Source organism: Rousettus aegyptiacus, unplaced genomic scaffold (genome assembly GCF_014176215.1).
Source record: "Rousettus aegyptiacus isolate mRouAeg1 unplaced genomic scaffold, mRouAeg1.p scaffold_m13_p_15, whole genome shotgun sequence".
NCBI lineage: Eukaryota > Metazoa > Chordata > Mammalia > Chiroptera > Pteropodidae > Rousettus > Rousettus aegyptiacus.
The window spans coordinates 59,220,384-59,237,685 of NW_023416290.1; the positions used below are offsets into that span (position 1 = coordinate 59,220,384).

Below are 17,302 nucleotides of genomic sequence, written 5' to 3' on the forward strand. Positions count from 1 at the left end.
GCTGGCCGGAGGGGAGGGGTCCAGGGCTGGCCCGGCAGGCTGGGGGCGGAGAGGCCCGGGCGCTGGCACCCGCCTTCAGACGCCACCCAGAGGTCTTTACTGACCCCTTCCCTCCCAGTCACTGGGAACTGCTGGCTCTCGCAGGTTCTGCAGCCGCGGGCTGTGTCCAGGCCACTTCCCACCCGCCGGGCGGCGCCCCCTCCATCCCACTGGACACCCTGCGCCTGCTCTGGGACAGGGGCCTACCCCACTCTTCCCAGGGGACGGGGTGGGCCCAGGAAGGGCGACCCTTGTGCCCAGGGTGCATGGTGAGGCCTTCGCAGAGACTCTTGTCCCCTGGGGGCAGGACCCCCAACCTGGGCTCATTCAGCTATTGCTTAAAGGGTGGAGGCCCTGGGGTGGCTGCTGGGCTGTCCCTTGCTGAGGGCCCTGGGTGGGTCGCCAGCAGAGACACGGGCCGGTCTCTGTCACTCGGCTTGCTGTAGCCGGCCTGGCAGCGGACCATCACCACTGGTGGCCTTGATGAGGCGGCTCCTAGGAGCCCGGCCGCCCTCCCGGCAAGACTCGGGCCTCTCCCGCTGGCCGACTCGGGCCCCCTGGGTCTCAGTTTTCCCGAGGGTCTTGTCTAGTCACTGTCGGCTCCAGGAACCCACCCAGCTCCAAGCGTTGACTAAAGCAGACTTTCTGGAGGGAGAATGGCCGGGAGGGAGCGAGGCGGCGGCCTGGCCGCCCACTGCCCAGGGGCCACCGGGGGCAGCTGACGGCTGAGACCAGGTGAACGCCCCTTTAAGGGGAGACGGTAACCCTACCCAGACTACACCACCAAGCTGGACCGAGGGGACTCTCCTCCCTAGCCCCTTGGTCCTTAGGGAGCACGCCTCCACCAGGGAGAGATGGGTGGGCGGCCGTAGAGGCCCGTGGTCAGGATAGGGCACTGTGAAGAGGCAGGGCCCCCCCACAGCCCCCCAGAGGCGGGGACGCAGGCCGGCGGCAGGGGCTCCTGGCGGAGGAGGGGCCGTCGGCTCGGGCAGGCGGTGATTTCCCTCCTCCCTGGACATGTCTGAGAACAAGCAGACGGCGTGTGCTCCGTGAAGATTGCTGTATTTTTCAATCTGCCATCCAAGTCGCGGGGCCCCCCTGTGCAGCCATGTCCCTGCCCCAAGGGGCTCGCAGTCTGTGGGTGGGGGGACAGGCCAGGAGTTTGCCTAGCAGGGGCCTATGAGGTGCTGGGGGCGGGCGACATGCAGGCTGGTCCGGGGGAGGCAGTGAGGTGGGTGAGGGTGGGGGTGCTCGGGGGGAGCGGTGGCCTGGGAGGGGGTGTGGAGGGTCGGTGTGGGCACTGGAGAGGGAGGGCGGGAGAGCGGGCTGCTCTGGCCCTGGGGGAGACGCTGGGGGCGAGGCAGGGCCCGCGGCCGCTCACTTCGCGTGTGGGGAAACCCGGGCTGAGGGGTAGGACCCGCCGGAGGTTAGGCGGGTCTCCCGGTGGCTCCTGGGGAGTCGGGGACCCTGTCGGCGGGATGTCCTCCGGACTCCGCCAGCCCTCCGAGGGGCCTCGGGAGGGTCTGACTGCATCTTACAGGTGACACAGCTGAGGCTGCCCAGCTCTTCGGGGGGCGGGGAGGGGGCAGGCCACTGGGGGGTCTGACGCAGCCCAGGCTGGTTCTGCTGCCGCCCCGGAGGATGGGGGCCAGGGTGGAGGGAGGCCTCGGGTCCCCTCGTGCCTACAGAGCTCTGAGCCGGAGGCCGCGGGGACACCTTAGCGAATGTCTCCACTCAGCTGTGAGCCCCAGGGCCCCGGCTGCCCCTGCAGGGCCCGGCAGTGCCCGGGGCAGTGGCCGGCTGTGGCTCGGGCTCCGGTCAAGTGCGGTCGCCCGGTCTCCACTAGTGGGGGAGCTGTCGTTTGCAGGGCCCCGCACAGACTCAACAGTTCATGTCTGGGGGACCTGGCTTGCCCCGCCCCACACCCCGGGCCTGGCGCTGTCCCCTGGTCCTTCCCGCCAGTGTCTCGGGGGCTGGCCTTGGCTTCCTGGAGGCCCACGGGAGCGTGGGCAGGGAGCCAAAAGGTGTGAGGATTCTTTGTTGAATCTAGATCTTTCTTTCAAATGGAAAAATGTTATGCCACCGAGCTCTGTGCGGACGGGGCGGGGCTGACCACGCGGTGGCCACAGGGGGAGCGGAGGGGGTTTGGCCCGTGAGGGAGGACGGCTGGAGGCCACTTCGGTCTGCCGCCACCTCCTGAAGCAAGGAGAGCTGCCTGGTGGCGAATTCCCGGATGCCGGGCTCGGGGCCTTTTTTGAGATCTTCGAAAGCTCCAGGAGAGGAGGGGCCAGTCAGGGTGACCCCGCAGCTGTCCGTGTGGAGCGGGGGCATGGGGGACACACTCCCTGGGGGTAGCCCCTCATTCCAGCCCGAGGTCGAGTGGGGGCATCAGGACAGGCGGGCCCCACCTCCTCTGCCTTCCTGGCCCAGCGGGGGGGGCAGGAAGGTGGGGGTGGCGGTGCTTCCTGTCCCCAAGACCCCCCCACCTGCCCCTCAGGCCTGGGAGTCCCCATAGAGCTGGACTCAGTTAAGCCCCAGGCGGAGCGGGTGAGCCCCTCACAGGGGGCGTGGGGTGGGGGCGAGCCGCTTACCTCTCAGCAGCAGCATTTTGTCCGAGTCATTTACGGCCTGGGACGCGGCCCGGGGGTGGTAGCAGAGGGTGTAACCTGTGCGGCAGACGGAGGGGCACGCTGGCCACGGGACAGGGCCCGTCTCCTTCTGGGGTCCAGACCCACCGTGCTCCTCCCAGGGCCCCTCGCTCACCACTTCTCCTCTCTTGCAAGTGGGCCCCGAGCGCCAGAGGCAGCGAGCAGGGTGGCAGGTGCCAGGAGGGTAGGCCAGGGCCGGGGAGGGTCGGGGTGCTCAGGGGGCAGGCCCGGGGGGTCCCCAAGGCCCACCAGCCCCGGTCCCCTGGTCACCTATGAAGAGCGCGGCCCTGGTCTTGATGCGGCGCTGGCAGCTGTGCAGGCAGCTGAGGGCCTGTGCGAAGTGGATGCCGAGCTCCTCCTGGCTGCAGGACGTCTGGCCGGGGGACAGCAAGCCCGTCACACACTGGGGCCGGGGGGCGGGCCCTGCGGGGGCCACGGACCGGCTCCCACCTCGCCTTCCCAGCTGCAGCCCGGCGTCCCCTGCCCGAGGCCCCTCACCAGGCAGGCCCAGAGGAAGTGGCGGGCGCTGAGGCCCCGCGCCCAGGCCAGTGAGCAGAAGAGGGTGTGTCGCAGCTGCCACCCCAGCAGCTCTGCACAGCGGTAGTAGGTGAACTTGGCCTGCTGCGGGGACAGTGTGTGTGTGTGTAGGGGGCGGTGCTGAGCGGGAGGCCCCAGGCCGGCTTCGGCCAGGGTCTGATTGGTGTGGCCTGTCCCTCCCGGGCTCCCCAGCTCCTTCCCATCTGCCGGACTCTCGTCCTGGCTGCACTGTGAGCCCCCGTGACTCCTGCTCTTTGGTCCCTGGGGAAGCCCCTGGGGAAGCCCCGTGCCCCGCGCAGCACCACGCCCCCCCTGGACTGCAGGCAGCTCTCCGTTTGTCTTGGAACTGGCCTCTTATTGTCCATCTCCCCAGTGGCGGGGAGCCCCGGGAAGGCCGAGTTGTGTCTTAATGGTCTGGGAGTGGCCCATGGGCCGGCACACAGTAGGGCCGGCACACAGTAGGGCTCGATCCACATTTCAACAGATTTAACAAACAACCTGAGCCTCCAACAGATGTTGGGCACTGGGGACACAGCAGTGAGCAGCACATGGGAGGGCAGGGGGTCGTGTGCTCGTGCGTGTGTGCGTGTGTGAGGGTGTGCACGCGGGGCAGCATGTGCAGAGGGAAACCAACCCGGGAGCCAGCCTGCTACCCCAGGGTAGCCCGCCTGCCGCCCCGGCCCCGCGGAGCCCCGCTCCCTGCCGCCCTGCTGACCCGGCCCGCGGACCCCCGCTCCCTGCCGCCCTGCTGACCCGGCCCGCGGACCCCCGCTCCCTGCCCGCCCGGGCCGCCCCAGCCCCACGGACCCCCGCTCCCTGCCCGCCCGGGCCGCCGGCGGGTCCCCGGCCGCAGCAAGGCGAAGGCCGCTCGGCAGCACTGACTGTGGCCACGGCCGGACAGCGGTCCTCCAGGTGCAGGAGCAGAGGCACCAGGCTCTGCTGCACCTGCGTTCTCAGGCTCCTCGGCTCCCGGCCGGCCATCGCTGCCACCAGGTCCCCGAACAGTGCCACGGCCGCTGCGCGGATCCCGTCTCTCTCCTGCAAGGCGGGAGCTCAGAGCCACAGCCCAACCTGCCCCGGGGTCCGCACTCCACCGACCCGGGACCCCACAGCCCGTGTGGGCATGGGCTCAGCTCCCTCGGCCGACGCTTCCTCCCCGGCTCGGGCTCCCAGGCCTGGGCTGTGCCAGCCCCTCAGACAGGGCACCTGGGGCGGGTCCCAGTTGTCCTCAAGGACCTAACTCACTGCTCTCTCACATCGACAGCCCAAGTGCCACGTGTGTAGTTGGGGGCAGGACTTGCCCCCTGGTTTTCCAGAGAGGGAAAAACAGGCCCTGTGAGCTCTCGGACCCGGGGGGAAGGCGAGGACCCAGTGGGCTGGACGCTGAGCGCGGGTGCTGCTCCAGCCACTCGGGGTGGGGGGGGCACACCCAGGCAGCTCCCCCGGCCTCCACTCCCCGCCCTGCAGGGCCTCCCTGCCTTTGAGGGGGGTGCCCCACCCCGGCCCGGGGCACACTCACGTCCTCGAAGAAGGAGCGGGAGTTGATGGCGATGCTGAGGCTCTGGGCGCCCAGGCCGTGCGCGCCCAGCCGGTGCAGCGTGTCCGACACGGTGCCCATGAGGCGCACGACCACCGGCTCGCTGCTCCGGAAGAAGCCGTCCAGGAAAGGGGGCAGCTGCCGGCTCAGCAGGCTTCCCTGGGGGCGGGGGCCGCCGTGGGACGGGGCGCAGGGACTGGCTGCCCGTGCCCCCTCCCCCGCCCTGCCGCTCGGGCCCAGGTTCTCCGTGCACCGTCCCTCCCTGGGCCCCCATCCGCCTGGGCGCCTGCACGCACCCCCCCTCCACCGGGGACCCGCCCAGGCCCCGCGCTCTGGACAGCGCTCTCCCCTCTGAGCCCTGGGCGCCCCCGGCCTTCAGGCAGTATTAACCCCACGCTAGCAGGTTCCTGGGCCCCTCCATCTCCTGTCCCCGTGCGGACCAGAGGGCCCCTCGCCTGGTCCCGGAGACCACCACTCTTCTCTTCCACTCCACCCTGCCTTCCCCCCCTTTCCTGGCCTCCCCATGGGTCAGAGGAGGCCGGCGGGGCTGGACGAGACAAGTCGGTCAGCCGCACATACTGGGGTCACCAGCTTCCCACGTCGCCGGGAGCTCAGTGTGCCAGCGGTGGCTGCGGCCCTCCTGGGTCGCAATGACCACGGTCCGTTTTTATACCACGTTAAAAACTGAATCCATTTGGGGCCCATTTTGTCTGTTCCACTTGTTCGTAGCGGGTTCGTGAACTGTCGGAAGGCAGCCTGTCGGCGGATGGAGGCTTCCTGCCACCTGGGCCCTCGTCACGACTTGTGTGCAGAGCGGTGACGTCGTACGACGTTAAACAACTTTCGGCAACTTCGTCGGCTTCCTACGCTCCGATTGGGTTTACGACGTCAAATTATTTTTCAGCCAGTGAATCGTTTAACAGCAACACACACCTTCTGAGCACCTACTGGGTGTGGCCAGCAGGGGACCGGCCCCGGAATGGAATTCTGACGGGAGGGACCGGAAAATAAACTAAACACGCGGAACAGGGCGTGAGTCGGAGGTTAGGAGTGCTGGCTGCAGGTGGCGGGGGCGGCTGTTGTAAAGCCTTAAGTAAGATCAGAAGAAGTGTCACCGAGGAGGTGACAGCTGAGCGAATTCTTGCGAAGACATGCCGGAAGCATTCCACCAGAGGGAGCGGCACGCACAACGGCCCTGGGCAGGAGGGCGCCCGCCCCGTTTGTGGGCAGAGGAGACGATCACAGGAGCCTGCTGGCTCAGGGCGAGGACCACGGCCAAGGAGAAAGGGACCAGGGAGGGGCTGCGATGAATGGCCTTGGGGGCGGATCGCTGGTGGCTTCAGCGGGGGCAGCAGAGAAGTGGGGGGAGGGGTTGGCTGCTGGCCGCACTGTGGGATTTCGGTGCCTGGACAACCCCGAGGTTTGGGGCCGGAGCAGCTGGGTGGGTGGCGTCCCCGTCAAGACATGTGGGGGCTGCAGGAGAAGCCGTCTGGGGGCGGGTGAGGGGTCGAGTTTGAGATGCCGGCAAAGACCGGAGCAGTCGGCGCGTGGAGGCGGGAGCTCAGGTCCGGGGCGCATGGCGGTGGGCCCGAGCGGCCAGCAGTGGGCTTCAGAGGGGGAGACCAGCTGGGGAGCGAGTGTGGACAGACGGGAGGGAGAGTCCCGGGGAGGCCCAGTGCCCGTGCCCGGCGGGAAGGCGCCACCACGGGGCGTCCGGGGCCCGCACGGAGAGGCCGCCCAGTCACGTGTGCTGAGCGGTCCAGTAGGAGGAGCTCTGAGTGACGGCAGGGGGAGGTTACAGGCGACCGGGACAACGGCGGGTTCTGGCCGGTGGCAGGGGGTGGCGGCCGCGCGGGACGGCTGCGTTGGCCTCGCCCTCCGCCGAGTGTCCATTCACACGCGCGGACCGCGCTGGCGGCGTCTTCCTGGAGCACAGAGCGATTTCCAGCACCGTTCCTGGGAACGGCGTCCAGGCTGTCGACCGCTTGCCGCGGGGAACGGAGACTGTGGACTGGCCGTGCGGACCCCTCCCTCGGGGGGAGCAGCAGGGTTGGGCAGCGCCGGCCCCTGGACAGCACCCCGCTTCCTCGGCAGGACGACCCCTCCCGTAGTCGGGTGCAGGGGGCCCAGAAAGAGCCGCGTCTCCCAGCTTCCGAGCACACGGGCCAATCAGACTGGAGCAGAGGCGCGCACACGCCGCCGTGGGGTGTGCCCAGGCCCTTCCGGCAGGCGAGGGCGGCACCCAGAGTGGGCTGAAACGGAGGAGGAGGAGCCCGCCCCCCCTGACTGCCGGGCAGGACGGCCGGTGGCGGGAGAGGAGCTCGCTTCTGCCCTGTTCAGGCTGCGGCTAGCCTGGGTCGTCCGCGCGTAGCTACGCTCTGCCTTGCTAATGCACGTGACCTGGCCAGTGCGGTTCGTTTGACGGAGGACACAGGAGGCTGGCAGCTGCAGACCCGTGAGGGGAAGCATCCTGGGGGCTGTGTTTTCGTGCGTCCTGGCAGAGGGTGACTCTCTGTGTCTGGGCGGTGACGGCGGACCCTCCCTCAGCCTGGTGGCTTGCCGAGGCTGCAGGCCCACAGCCCACTTGGAAGCCGCCCCCTTCCGCAGACTACCACGTGAGGCGGGAACTGTCACCGCCCCCATTTCACAGGTGTGGACACTGAGGCCAGAGAGCTGCAGAGCAGACGGGGCGGGCTGGCCTGCAGGCGCAGCACCTGGGCAGTCAGCTGTCCCGTGGGCCCTGGGAACCCGCAGTGGGGCTGACGGGAGGAACTCTGGGGCCTGAATTAGGGGGTGCCAGAGGGGCCTCCTGCCTCCCCTGCTGTGCCCTGTGGGCTGCGGGCTGTCACGGCACTGGGTGCAGTTGGAAGGGAATGGAGATGAGGGGCCAGCAGCGGTCAGCGGTCCGTTCCCTCAGGGGCGGTGTCCTCTGTGGGCCGGTGGTGGGGTGCTGCCCAGTGGGCTCCTCTTAGGCACCTGGCGGTCTGCAACCACATCTGGCCTTTCCCGGGGCACGGAGGAGATGGCGACGGAGGTTGTCCCCTCTCCCGCAGCCCCGTCCAAAGGTCACCCAGCCCCACTCTACAGATAGGAAACTGAGGCCCAGAACGTGTGTGTCCCAGACACAGGGCCGGAAGGGACAGAGTGGGGGTTCCGATGCAGTGGGCCTCGTCTGTACCCTGAGCCTAGCCACTGGGGCGGGGGTGTATGCCTGCTGTGGGGCCCCCCTTACCTTCTCCGGGTGGAAGAGGATGTTCCCCAGGCCCTGTAGGCTCAGCACGCGGACCTCGGGGCTGGGGTCCCTCAGGCTCCGTGCCAGCGCAGTCAGGGCGGTCTGCTCCGGGAGCACCCGCAGGAGGGCGGGGCTGTAGAGGAACTGGGTGACCCCCAGGGGCAGGCGGGTCAGGCCTGGCACCCTCCCACAGGAGCGGGGCTCCGGGGCCAGCGTCCGGCAGGGCTTCTGGAGTGCGGGGCAGTTGGCCAGCGCCCTCTGGGTATCTTAGTATTTGAAACCCACCTCCAAGCTGGTTTGACCCTTCAGTGTACAGCTGGGGAGACTGAGGCTCAGAGGCAGAAAGGGTGTTGCCTGAGACTGCACAGCAAGGCTGGGGCCCATGTCTGTCACTGGCCTGGCTCATGGGGCCCCTTGGGACAGAGGCCTGTGGCGGGCGGCGCAGACCTTCCCACGGGTGGGCTGGGTTCGACCCAACTGGTGTTCGTCATGGAGATGACACAGGTCCCCACCCCTGCCCCATGCTCATGGCGGCAAGGCCCGCCCAGCTGCACCTGCCAGCCCCTGCCACCTCTGGTCAGCTTCACGGTCGGGGGCGGGAGGGAGGAGGGGCTGAGCTGCAGCCGGGGAGCCTGACCTACAGCCAGCGCCCTTAGTCCTGCAGGCCACGGGCTGGCGGGGAGAGGCTGTGGGGGCCGAGAGGCAGGAGACCCAGCCAGGAGCCCCAGGGTGGGAAAGAGGGGAGGAGGGGTCAGGCTGAGATCCTGGCGTGGGCGGGTCCTGATGGGGACTGAGGCAGCCAGAGGAGGGTTTTGGGTGGGCTGGGGGTTCCCCCGCCCCCCGCCCGGCCCTACCTCATTGAGGATCAGCATGGACACCTTCCTCGCTCGCACCTCCTGGCTCTGCAGGGCCGGCAGCAGCTGGCAGGCCACGGCCTCGATCTGCCGACAGCAGTTCTGCACCATGGCCCTGGGGCGCAGGGCCAAAGGCGGGTCAGGGCCCCCGCTGCTCGCAGCAAAACCCTGTGGCCGCCCTCCGCGCGCCACTGGCCCAGCTGGGACTAGGTGGCTGGAGGTGTTACTAAGTGCGTGTGGCACCATCTCGTAGAGCAAGGTCCCGCTCCCTCTGCACCCACTGGGTGCCAGGCCTGGGGCGCACATGGGAGACAGCGGAACAGGCACAGCCCTTGCCTTCTAGGTGGCCCGGGGCTGATGGGGCCTGGGGGAGACTCCTGCGTCCGGGTCCCTATGACAGGGTAGCCCATACACCCAGCTTCCCGAAGGGCGCCCTGGAGCAAGCCCCGCCCTCCCTGCCCCGCCCCTGCGTGGCCCCTCCCACCCAGCTCCTCCCCGGCCTGACCCCGCCCCTCCTTGCCCCGCCCCTACCTGGCGAGGAGGCCCACGGCCAGCGGGTAGGTGTGGATGGTGGTGAAGAGCGCCCAGGTGCCCGGCAGCTCCAGGTGGGCGAAGTCCTGCCAGTGCCCCGTGGTGGACAGCAGGCTCTTCAGGGCCTCCAGTGACGTGCTGCCAGGGAACAGAGCGGGTCGGGGGCCAGTCCTGGCCCCGGGAGGGTGCCCCGCCGCCCAGGTCCGTCCCTCCCTTGTCAACGGAAACGGTCGCATTTCCCGAGTCACAGGGCTCGAGGGACGGTGTCCTTTAAATGTGGGGTGAGAGTCCAGAGCAGGCATGGCGAGGGGGGAAGAGGAGGAGAGCGGGTGTGGCTGGCATCCCGGGAGCTGGGGGAAGGGTCCCTCTGCGGCATCTGACAGTCCCCCGCCCTCAGGTCACGGAGAAGCCGGCCCGCCGCGGTGCGCTGAATGCGGGCCTCACGCATGGCGGCTCCGCCAGGCGCCGCTCCGGGAGCCTCCCCTGCGGTGGCCCAGTTGACCCTGTACTGCCACACCCCTGAGAGAGGACGAAGCAGCCCGGGGAGGTTATGTGTCCTGCCCTGGTCCCACGGCCTGGCCTGGGGCGGCGGAAGTGGAGTGGAACCCTGAACCCCCGCCCCACCCCCGGCTCCAGACCTGCACCTCCATGTTGTGGCCACAGGCGGGGGCTGCCACAGGCGCTGCAGGAAGACCCTGGCGGAGGGCCCCGGAATGCAGGCCCCGGGAGAGCAGGGCCGGCCCCACTCGGTGCCCCCCTCCCTCCTGCACTGCCCGGAAGGAGGCCGCCCGCACTGGCCGGGCGCATTCTGAGCAGATTTGCAAAACCAAGTGTCAAAGGAGGGAACGCCGCTCCGTGAACGTCCCCGGCGGTGCCAACCCAAATGCCAGCTGGTCTGTCATCTTGCCCCGAGCCGTGCCACTAAAACGAGCAGCCGTTTCCAGGTCACTGGTCTCAGCCGCCAAGATGACAGTTTCGGGAGAAGGGGACTCGGGGCCAGAGAGGCATTTTGTTCCGTGGTGATTCTGGGAAGCTCCTGGTTTCACAGTCGCCTGTCCTGCAGCCACATGGGAGCTTCCAGAAAGACAGCTTCCGGCTGACCTGGGCATTCTCAGGACTGTGGCGGGGGGGCGGGGGGGGGGAGCAGGGGGGGCGCGGGGTGGCGGCCGCAGAGGGACCGAGGCTGCCCCGGGGCGTCTTTCTCTTACCCTCCCTCGTTCTGGGAGGAGGACGTTTTATTAGCTTATTAGGGAAGATTCATGCATTTTGCACGGTTGATTTGAATAAAAACGGAACTTTATGCACATTCGAATTCAGGAATGATGCGAGCAGCGACATTTTTTTCCGGTGCCGCGCCTTGGGGAGAGCTGTTAAAACTGACAAATTGCGTGAAGCACATCATAATACCAACAAATGAAAAGAGCTAGGCCCCCGCGGTCTGCACGACCAGCTGACGGGGTTTCTGGGGACAGGCCTGGTGCGGAGCGAAGACGAGGCCGCCAGCCGGGCCACCGCCGCGTGCGGCGGTGCGTGAGCCTCCCACGCAGGTCTCGGCCACACTGCCGCACAGGGGCAGAGGCCGGCGACCGCCCATGACGTCGGCACAAAACTGGACTGGGGTCCATGGAAACGCACAGGGGACCGGAAGGGCGTCTGCCTCTGGGGCCTGGCGGTGGCCAGATGGACGTCTCTGCTTTGCCCGGCAACACAGAGACGTCCCGTGGGGCCCGGGCGAAGCCTCTGGCTTCGTGGAGGACACTTGCGTCTCGCGGAGCTCCCCTAAGGGCTGCCCTCGGGGAAGGTGTGGCACGTGTGGCAGGAGCTGTCCCGCGGTGTCCCCGTGTGCCACTCGAGCATCTCTGCTGCCCGGCACCCTTGGGACCCACACCTGCTCTCTGAGTGCTTTTCCCTGCTGCGCTGGCCACAGATGGGGTTTGGGGGGTTGAATCAAGTCCCCCCCAAAAAGCTATGTCGAAGCCCCGACCCTCAGTCCCTGGGAATGCAGCGCCACGTGCCCTAACCCCCGGTCCCTGGGCTGAGGTGTCACTGGGAAACAGGGTCTTTGGAGGGGGAATCTAGTTCTGCTGAGGCCACTAGGGTGGGCCTAATCCCTTGTGGTGTCATTGTAAGAGGAGGGACAGTGCCGTGGGGACACTCGGGGAGAAGGCCACGAGGCCACGGAGGCAGAGGCTGGACTGATGTGTGTGCACGCCGGGGAGCACCGGGGATGGCGGGAGCCCCCAGAAGCCGGAGGAGGCAGGCAGGGCCCACCCCTAGAGGTCGCACAGGGAGCACGGCCCTGAGGCCGCCTTGACCTGGGACTTCTAGTCTCTGGACCTGTGAGAGAGTAAGTGCCCGTTGCCTTCGGCCCTAGGGAGCGGCTTCCAGGGCGTGGCCTTACCTCTGGGGGCTGGGGCTGGCTGCCCCCTGGGCCTCCTGGCCCGCCTGGGGCCCCTCGGGCAGGTTCAGCTCCAGGACGTAGAGTATCTGGGTGAGGAGGGCCAGCAGGAGCTGGGGGTAGGCCTCCCGCATGGCCTCCTTGAACTCTCGGGTGAACTGCAGCTCGCGCAGCGCGTTCATGGCCTGTCGGGGTGGCAGGGGGTGATGAGACCGAGGCTCATGGACCAGCCGTCCAGCGGCGCCTCCCCCTCCCTGCTCACAGCCTCCGGGACCAGGGCCAGGTCCCTCCCTCCCTCGGGCCCGGCCCTGTCCATTCAGTTACTTACACCCCAGGCCTGTAGGGGTATTGGGTCCAGAAAGTTCTCAGGGTGGGGGACAGCGCTGAGCAGTGACGACATGGGGAAGGCAGGGCCTTGGGCACGGGGTAGGCCCCTCTGCTGACCCCACACTGCTGGCACAGAGGCTGGCATCAGCCCCGGGCTGGGGGAGTCAGCAAGAAGGGCCGACGGAGGCCAGGCGTGGGTTGGGCGGGGGGACTTCCCTCTGCCACCACATTCGGCTGTCACACACCTCTGTGGTAGGCCGCCGTGTGCCTAGGGGGCTTCTGGAGAGGGGCCTCTCAGCCTGGAGGAAACTATGGCTGGGAACGGCTGTCCCCCGCCCCGGAGTCGGCCGAGGGAGACAGCCGTGGCTGCGATGGGGGTGAGGCCTGGGCTTGTGGGGGACGCGGGGGCAGGTAGGGTCCCACGGGGGGGTAGCAGCTGCGGGAGGCAGCCCCCAGGATTCCGGCAGGACCGGCAACCCCAGAACCCCGTGCGGGGCACTCTCTCCCACCCCTGCTCTTGGCCTGGACTGGACCCGAAGTCCTGCTGCTGCGAGGCTGTCCACACAGTGGTCCTGAGTCCCGGGTCCAAACCGCCTGCCCGAGTGCCCTGCCCAGCCCTTGGGACCACCACTGTCCTACTTCACAGGGGGGAACTGGCCTCTGGAGTGGTCCAGCGCCCTTGGCCGGGAAGAGGGAGCTGGGCCCGTGTGGTCAGCCCCTAGCTGGGTGGCCTCCGGGCTGGTCTCCCCCCTCCCCAGGGCCTGGCACACCGCTGGCATCTGAATGCCACGCGGAGTGGCTTCGGCCCAGCGGCAGCAGGGAATGGCATCTGGGCAGGCGGCAGAGACTCACGGCCAGCGAACGCAGGTAGGTCTTCTTCTCCTTGGGCTGGGGGCCGCTGTCGCTCGCGCCGATGGGCAGAGGCCGCTCCTGCAGCCAGGCCAAGAGCATCGCCAGCACCTGGCAGCTCATGGGCTGCTCGGCCCCCAGGGCCCTCCACAGCTGGAAGGCATGGCTGTGGGCAGAGAGGGGCTGTGAGGGCTCAGCCACGCCAATGCCCTACTGTGACCAGGGCCCAGGGAGGGGCCAGGCTGGGTCCCGAGCCAGAACTTGGCAGGGCGGGAGACCGAGGGGCAGATCAAGGCAATAGCAGGTGGGGCACAAGGGGTGGGGGACGCAGGAGACCGAGCCAGCTGCCCGACCCTGCTCCCGCGTCTCTCCTTTTAGGCCCTTCTCACCCAGCTGCAGACTCCAACTTGGTCACCTTCAATGGCTCCCAGGTACTGGCAGTGGGCGTTCAAAGCCATCAGCCTCTGACCCCTGCCCTCTGACCTCTAGCCCCTGCCTGCCTCTCTCCTCTCCTGCCTCCGGGCCTCTGCATAGGCGATCACCCCATGTGCTTGCGGTATTCTTACTTGCTGGCCTACTTCCACTCAGCCCCTTCCTCCTGGACGCCCGCCGGGGCTACTGCTTCCCAGGCTTGGGTTGATGGGGTCCAGCCCTGCCGAGCCCAGCCCGAGTCAAGTCAGGGCCCATCCCTGGGGTGTGCAGAGCTTTGCTGTGTCTTTGTGGCCACTTTGCAGATGGAAAAGCAGGACCGGAGAGAGAGAGAGGCTGTGCCCCGATCGGAGCTCTGCCTCGAAACTGGGAGCAGGCGCTGGACCCGCCTGCCTGGGCCTCCAGCCTTTCTGCCTGTACCAGGAGCAGGGCCTTGTGGGAGCTGGGTGGGCAAGGGGCGCTGCTCCCTACCATGTAGGTGACTTTGGTGGCCCTCTGTTTTCCATGCTAGTTTGTCTTCGGACCTGAGTGCTGGGTGGCAGGGGCTGGAGGGACAGGACGGTCACTGGAATGATGGCGGGGCTGGGAGGGCCATAGCTGGGGGACTGGATGAGCCCCTGGCTTTCAGACGGACCCAAGGGGTCTGCCCCCGAGCCTTGGGGAAGCCCCATCCAGCCCTGCACTGGGTGGGCACACAGCTCAGAGGACTCTGGGAATCTCCCAGGTGTGGGCACTGCCCACGTGAAAGAGCATGGCCTTTGGGGTCGGGACGGGGCCTCTGCCCCCTGCTGGCTGTGTGATCTCAGGCTGGTCGCTTCGCCTCTCTGGGGGCAAAGCCTGCCTCAAGATGCTTAAGCGAGATGATTCTCCAGGAGCAAGGGCGCCCAGAGGGCCAAGGCTTCTATTCTGCTCCCTGTGGGCATCTGTCACTCGGCCGACATGTTGTGTGCTGAGAACTGGCACATGCAGCCTCCTTCCAGAGGACCCGGGACGGCAGAACCAGTGACTGGGTGGGAAGGTCCCCTTCGGGTCTGACACGTGTGGCAAGCAGCGGCACGTGAGATGCTACGTGTACACGGAGGGAGGGGAGGAGATGGCGAGAGGGTGTGTGTGGGTGTCGTCGATTTTAAGCAGGGCATCCGGGGAGGCCTTCGCTAAGGACAGGACATGGGCACAGACCTGAGGCGATCAGGGGACAGCCTTCCCCCAATTACATGTAGCCTGCTAGGGCGGACCCTAAACACAGAATGAGGAGGGGAAGAGGCCAGATAACAAAAGAATCCCGGAAGGGCACGAACCATGCAGTTCTGTGTACGCCACAGGATTTAGGACACGGCACATTAGTCCACGTTCTTCTAAAAGAGGACAATGATCCGAGACGGGAGCGTGACCCCATCCTAGAGCTGCGCCCCCCAGGGCTGCCCGTACACTGTCAACGTGACACAACCAAACCAGACAAATCGGTTGCCGGTTGCCGTGCGGGAGGAAGCCACTCGGAGAGCCGCGCGCTGGAGCGGGGGAGCCCCGCGTGGGTCTGAAACGCGAAGTCGGTTTCAGGGTCTGATTCACGCCCCTAATGCGGCCCCAAGGAGCCCGAGCAGAGAGTCTAAGTCTGAAATGTTCTCGGGCTGACAGTGCTCCCAGGCGACCGAGACGCAGCATAAATCCAGGTGTGAGGCACCATCAATGTCACATGCTGTCCCCTTCCGGAGAGGCTGAAATGTGAAAAACGTGCTTCTCCCAGAACCGAGGAAATCAGACACAAATCCCAACGCAGGTAAAACTCGAGGACGGACTTCTGGGCAGCCGAAGACCATTGCACTTGCCTGGGTCCCCACTTCTCGAAATCTCCTTAAGAAACACCACAGGGCAAAAACAAAAAGTAAAAAATAAAAACGGAAGCAAAACGACACAAACGCGATGCCCTCGGAGAGCACTCAAGCGCCAACGTTTCCATGAGCAGAAAAGGCGAAGGCCCAGCCCAGCACGCCGTCCCGGGCGCTCCCGCCCACCCCTGCTCCACCGGCGGGCGGCGGGCCAAGCCGGGAAGGGGGCTGAGAAACTCGTCCGTCTGGAAGGACAGCCTTGAAGAGGCACAGATTTGGGAAGAAAAAAAGGGAAAAAGAGAAAGAAGTATCCTTTTGGAAATTAAGCGGTGAAAGAGGAAAAAGACACAGGAGGGAATAATTTATGGCCTGAAAGAGAAAGGAGCATCCAGAAGACTGGAGGGCGCATGGCCCTTTCTCCTGCTGCCGGACCGAAAGTCTGAGTTATCCGGACTTTGCTGTACTGACAGAAGAGGGTGCCATTGAACCTGAAATCCTACTAAACACTCCAACAGTGTTTCACATGAACAGGGACAAAATTAACATAGAGTCATTGCAAAAAAAAAAAAAAAAAAAAAAAAAAAGAAAAGAAAAAAAAAGTCAGAAAACAAAATCACACACATCGAATGAGGGAACTCTCCCCCAAAAAACAATCGTGATGCCGAAAAGGTGCAAGATAACATTCCAATACAGTTCCATACACACGAGCAAGTGTTTAAAGATATGAAAATCTACCTCGAATTGTACATTCAAAACGGACAGACGCACAAAGGTGCCTCTGACAAGAAAGGAAAAGGGAGTCGATCGAATTCAAGAAAGAGATGGAAGAAGTGACAAAATCGTCTCAGAAATAAATAAGTAAGAAAGACAAGGTGCCCAAGAAAGCTAAGACTCGAAGGAAAATTTAGTAAGGGGCATTGAGGAAAAGCAGTAAAACAATCAGTGAACTTAGGAAAGAAGTAAATAGGATTAGGGAGAAAGTAGTAGAAATAAAAGACAGTAAGGAAATAATAATATGTGAATTACTGGCATCTCTGAAGAAGAAAAACGATAATGGAACAGTACTAATATTTAAAACTACAACCAAGAAAACTTTTCGAGAATAACAATGACAAGAATACCAAATATTTAAATTTATGTCTTCAAAGAACCCACCAGGTATCAGGGAAAATTCATGATCAACTCTGAGACATTTCTTAATAAAACTGTTAAATTTCAAAGATAAACGAAAAACTCTCCAAGGTCTCTAGGCAAAAAGATCACATAACTTACAAAGGCAAAAAAGTTATTGTTATCAGACTTTTCAAAGTCAAAGCAAGAGCTACAGTCGAGTAACATTTAAAAAACCCTTAATAAAAGAAAGTGTGAGCTAAGGATTTTATATCCAGCCAAGCTATCTTCCAAGTGAACAATTTTAAACATAAAGAACCTAGGGGACCCTAAAGCCGTGAGTCCATCTTGAGGAATCTTGAGTTTCATCAAGCTAAGAGATGACCAGATAACTTCAGCAAAGGGACTGAGGGTGAGGGTGTGTGTGTGTGTGTGTGTGCGCGCGCATGTGCGTGTGTGCGTGCGTGTACCCAGAAGAAGCAAATGTGGGAGTGAGAGTGGATGACTAGGGTGCAAATTTTTATAAAGTAGAAATCCGCAGCTGAAAAAATGGGAGAAGAGAGAAAGAGGAAGATAGAGTGATCTCACTGGTGGTGACGTGGGCGGTGGGCGGGAGTTAAAGAATACCAGGAAAAACAGAAAAACCGGGTAGTAAAAGGTTAAATAATAAAACAAGGGACCGGGGCATTAAAATAGGTTAGGAGGACAAAGGAAACAATTAGAATGAAACTACGACCTTTTCTAAATTAAAAAAAAAAAAAAACCCTAAAGCTCATAGAATACACACGCCTTAGAAAAAGAAACATAGCAAATATAACAAAATACACACGATTACAAAATACAGTGACAAAGTTGGGGGAACTCAAAGTTGAGATCCCATATATCTGTCATATTAATAAACATGGACGAACGTAACTCACCTATTAAAAGAAAAATATTTCCAATCGCGATGACAGATCGAGACCAAAACCAATGGATTCCAAAA

General features: G+C 64.2%; 1 protein-coding gene across 1 annotated transcript in view; it reads right to left on the minus strand.

Annotated features, from left to right (window-relative positions):
• Positions 1 to 1,416: 1,416 nt before the first annotated feature.
• LOC107507849 (maestro heat-like repeat family member 5) overlaps positions 1,417 to 17,302 on the minus strand; it is a 37,502-nt gene continuing 21,616 nt past the window's right edge. Inside the window, exons 20-32 of the mRNA XM_016139171.2 lie at positions 12,956 to 13,118; positions 11,780 to 11,961; positions 10,017 to 10,022; positions 9,379 to 9,516; positions 8,848 to 8,962; positions 7,994 to 8,137; positions 4,744 to 4,920; positions 4,107 to 4,262; positions 3,186 to 3,308; positions 2,958 to 3,060; positions 2,631 to 2,705; positions 2,217 to 2,309; positions 1,417 to 1,604 (exon numbers count right to left, since the gene is read on the minus strand). Of these exons, the coding sequence (XP_015994657.2) occupies positions 1,417 to 1,604; positions 2,217 to 2,309; positions 2,631 to 2,705; positions 2,958 to 3,060; positions 3,186 to 3,308; positions 4,107 to 4,262; positions 4,744 to 4,920; positions 7,994 to 8,137; positions 8,848 to 8,962; positions 9,379 to 9,516; positions 10,017 to 10,022; positions 11,780 to 11,961; positions 12,956 to 13,118 (1,663 nt within the window). The remainder of the gene's footprint in view (positions 1,605 to 2,216; positions 2,310 to 2,630; positions 2,706 to 2,957; positions 3,061 to 3,185; positions 3,309 to 4,106; positions 4,263 to 4,743; positions 4,921 to 7,993; positions 8,138 to 8,847; positions 8,963 to 9,378; positions 9,517 to 10,016; positions 10,023 to 11,779; positions 11,962 to 12,955; positions 13,119 to 17,302) is intronic.